The sequence below is a fragment of the Pholcus phalangioides genome, unplaced genomic scaffold, assembly GCF_987345545.1.
Source record: "Pholcus phalangioides strain wild (caught in Gottingen) unplaced genomic scaffold, Ppha-v1.0 ptg000005l_1, whole genome shotgun sequence".
NCBI lineage: Eukaryota > Metazoa > Arthropoda > Arachnida > Araneae > Pholcidae > Pholcus > Pholcus phalangioides.
Genome location: NW_028301598.1, coordinates 512,015 through 514,196, shown reverse-complemented (window position 1 = coordinate 514,196; position 2,182 = coordinate 512,015). Strand labels below are relative to the sequence as shown.

General features: G+C 47.0%; 1 protein-coding gene across 1 annotated transcript; it reads right to left on the bottom strand.

Moving 5' to 3' along the window:
* Positions 1 to 437: 437 nt before the first annotated feature.
* On the bottom strand, positions 438 to 1,002 carry LOC149085700 (uncharacterized). Its single transcript, XM_089232396.1, has 2 exons — positions 628 to 1,002; positions 438 to 527 (listed from the first exon to the last, which is right to left on the bottom strand). Exons 1-2 carry the CDS (start codon positions 1,000 to 1,002, stop codon positions 438 to 440), a joined length of 465 nt encoding a protein of 154 aa, XP_089088522.1.
* Positions 1,003 to 2,182: the final 1,180 nt, after the last annotated feature.

The window sequence follows — 2,182 nt, the reverse complement described above, 5'->3', positions numbered from 1 at the left end:
AATGAAATGCACGACGAAGTCCTAGGTCTAGTTTTAACAGTCGTTGACCGAAGGTGTGTATGGCAGTTCCGTTTGCAGCAAACAACTGAAGCTTGTCTGGCTGACGTCGGGAATCTTCTTTGCGTAGTGGCAGTACAGATACATCAGCGCCAGTGTCTATGAGGAACTGCACGGAAGATGACTGGTCAGACAGATATAGCCGGAAGCACTCGAGTTTGCCGTCACTCTGAGTATCGAGTGACGGCCCAACTAGTTTCCCTGCTGGTTGAAACTGCAAGGCTGGACACATTTTGTTGCTTTTTCTTTGAAACGCCAGTGGTACCAGCAGTGCTGGTAATTTCTGTCACGACTGCTGGAACGCTGACGAGATCCTCGGCGATTTCTTGATTGAGATCGAGCACGCGTTTCGAGACGCTGCAAACGGGAAGAAATGTCCATTAGAATGGTCTGCATTTGCGAAGCTTCAGCTGAAACCGCATGAATTGCAGTGGAGCTTTCCGCGGCGGCAAGTATGGCATCAGCCATTTCTGCCAATTTATCCAGGCTATCATTGGATATCGCTAGTATTTGCTGAACATTTGTAGGCAGCCGCTGGAGGAAAAGAGACTTCAAAATATCATCACTCACCCGTTGCCCAGCTTTACTTCGCATTTCCAGGAGAAGGCGTGATGGTTTCCGATCACCCAGTTGCAATCCAGAAATTAGGTCGCGCAACCGCTGTTCCTCCGAGTCCGCATACTGCGTGCACAAACGGTTTTTTAGCGTAGCGTAAGATGTTGCGGTGGGTGGGCTGGTGATAATGTCCCCGACAACAGACAGCTCCTCTGGTTGCAAGGCAGATACGATGTGATGATACTTGGTCACCTCGGCTGTCACTCCTGCCAGAAGAAACTGACTTTCCATCTGCCTAAACCAGATCTCCGGATTTGCTCGCCAAAACGGTGGAGCTTTTACGGAAACATGGGCGATCTCTGCCGAACCAGTTGCGTTTTCATCTGCCATTTTGTTTTGCTTAAATCCTTTGGTTGCCTGTCCTCTTCACAATATAGGTCACCAGTTGTAGTGATTAACGATGATAAAATCTATTCAATTTATTTATTAAACTAAAACAAATCACAAAAAATCACTACATACGCATGGAACGGACATACACATACGCGACAACATGTGACACCTCAACCAAAACACCGAGTGTCATCTCCAGACGGCTTTGACTTCTCTTCCAACCACAAGGAAAAATATATATAATATCCGGACGGCTTTAACCGATTCCCCACAAAGGCTTGGTTAACGCATGCAAGGTTCGCGTGGCATGCGATGGTGATAATAGAAGAACGAGATTCAAAATGGACTCGGAAAGTAGAACTCGAAGGGAGAAGACGTTCGGAAGGCTGCTCTAGTTTAGCAGTAGTTTTAGCAGCTCATGTAAATAAAAGCGAGTATTTGTTCTCGAATCCTCGTTCGTGTGATTGTCTACCCATGTTCAAGTCCTCGGCGAAGAACCCTGGAGAGATCCGCGCGACGGGACGGGTCTGGTAAGAAGAGGTTCGACGAGTGACCCGGCGGCGATATTGGACTCCATGCTAACTTTCATCTGGACCATCATCTCCATCAGCTGCTTCAACTGTTCTCCCGTCTCGTTCTTCTCCATACTCTTGTCTTGACCATTCAAGTCCTTGCAGCGTCGCTCTTCTGACACCAGTTTTGTTACGTCGCGCCGCCGGGTCACTCGTCGAACCTCTTCTCACCAGACCCGTCCCGTCGCGCGGATCTCTCCAGGATTCTTCGCCGAGGACTTGAACATGGGTAGACAATCACACGAACGAGGATTCGAGAACAAATACTCGCTTTTATTTACATGAGCTGCTAAAACTACTGCTAAACTAGAGCAGCCTTCCGAACGTCTTCTCCCTTCGAGTTCTACTTTCCGAGTCCATTTTGAATCTCGTTCTTCTATTATCACAATCGCATGCCACGCGAACCTTGCATGCGTTAGCCAAGCCTTTTCAAATTCTACCCTTCGTAACATTATAATAAAACGGCAACTGTTAAAAAGTACATGAGTCGATAATTAAATGCCGGGGACATAGCATAATTCTATTAAGGGAAGGAGTGTGATTGGACTATTCATACACTTTTACAACGATGTATGTAAGGTTCAGGTAGAATCATATGTAAACGT

Excerpts from the sequence above, each read along its gene's own strand:
- LOC149085700 (XM_089232396.1), bottom strand. The coding sequence starts at position 1,002 with ATGGCAGATGAAAACGCAACTGGTTCGGCAGAGATCGCCCATGTTTCC. Across the intron at positions 528-627 it reads GAAGTAAAGCTGGGCAACGG|AAATGGCTGATGCCATACTT; the intron begins GTGAGTGATGAT and ends ATAAATTGGCAG.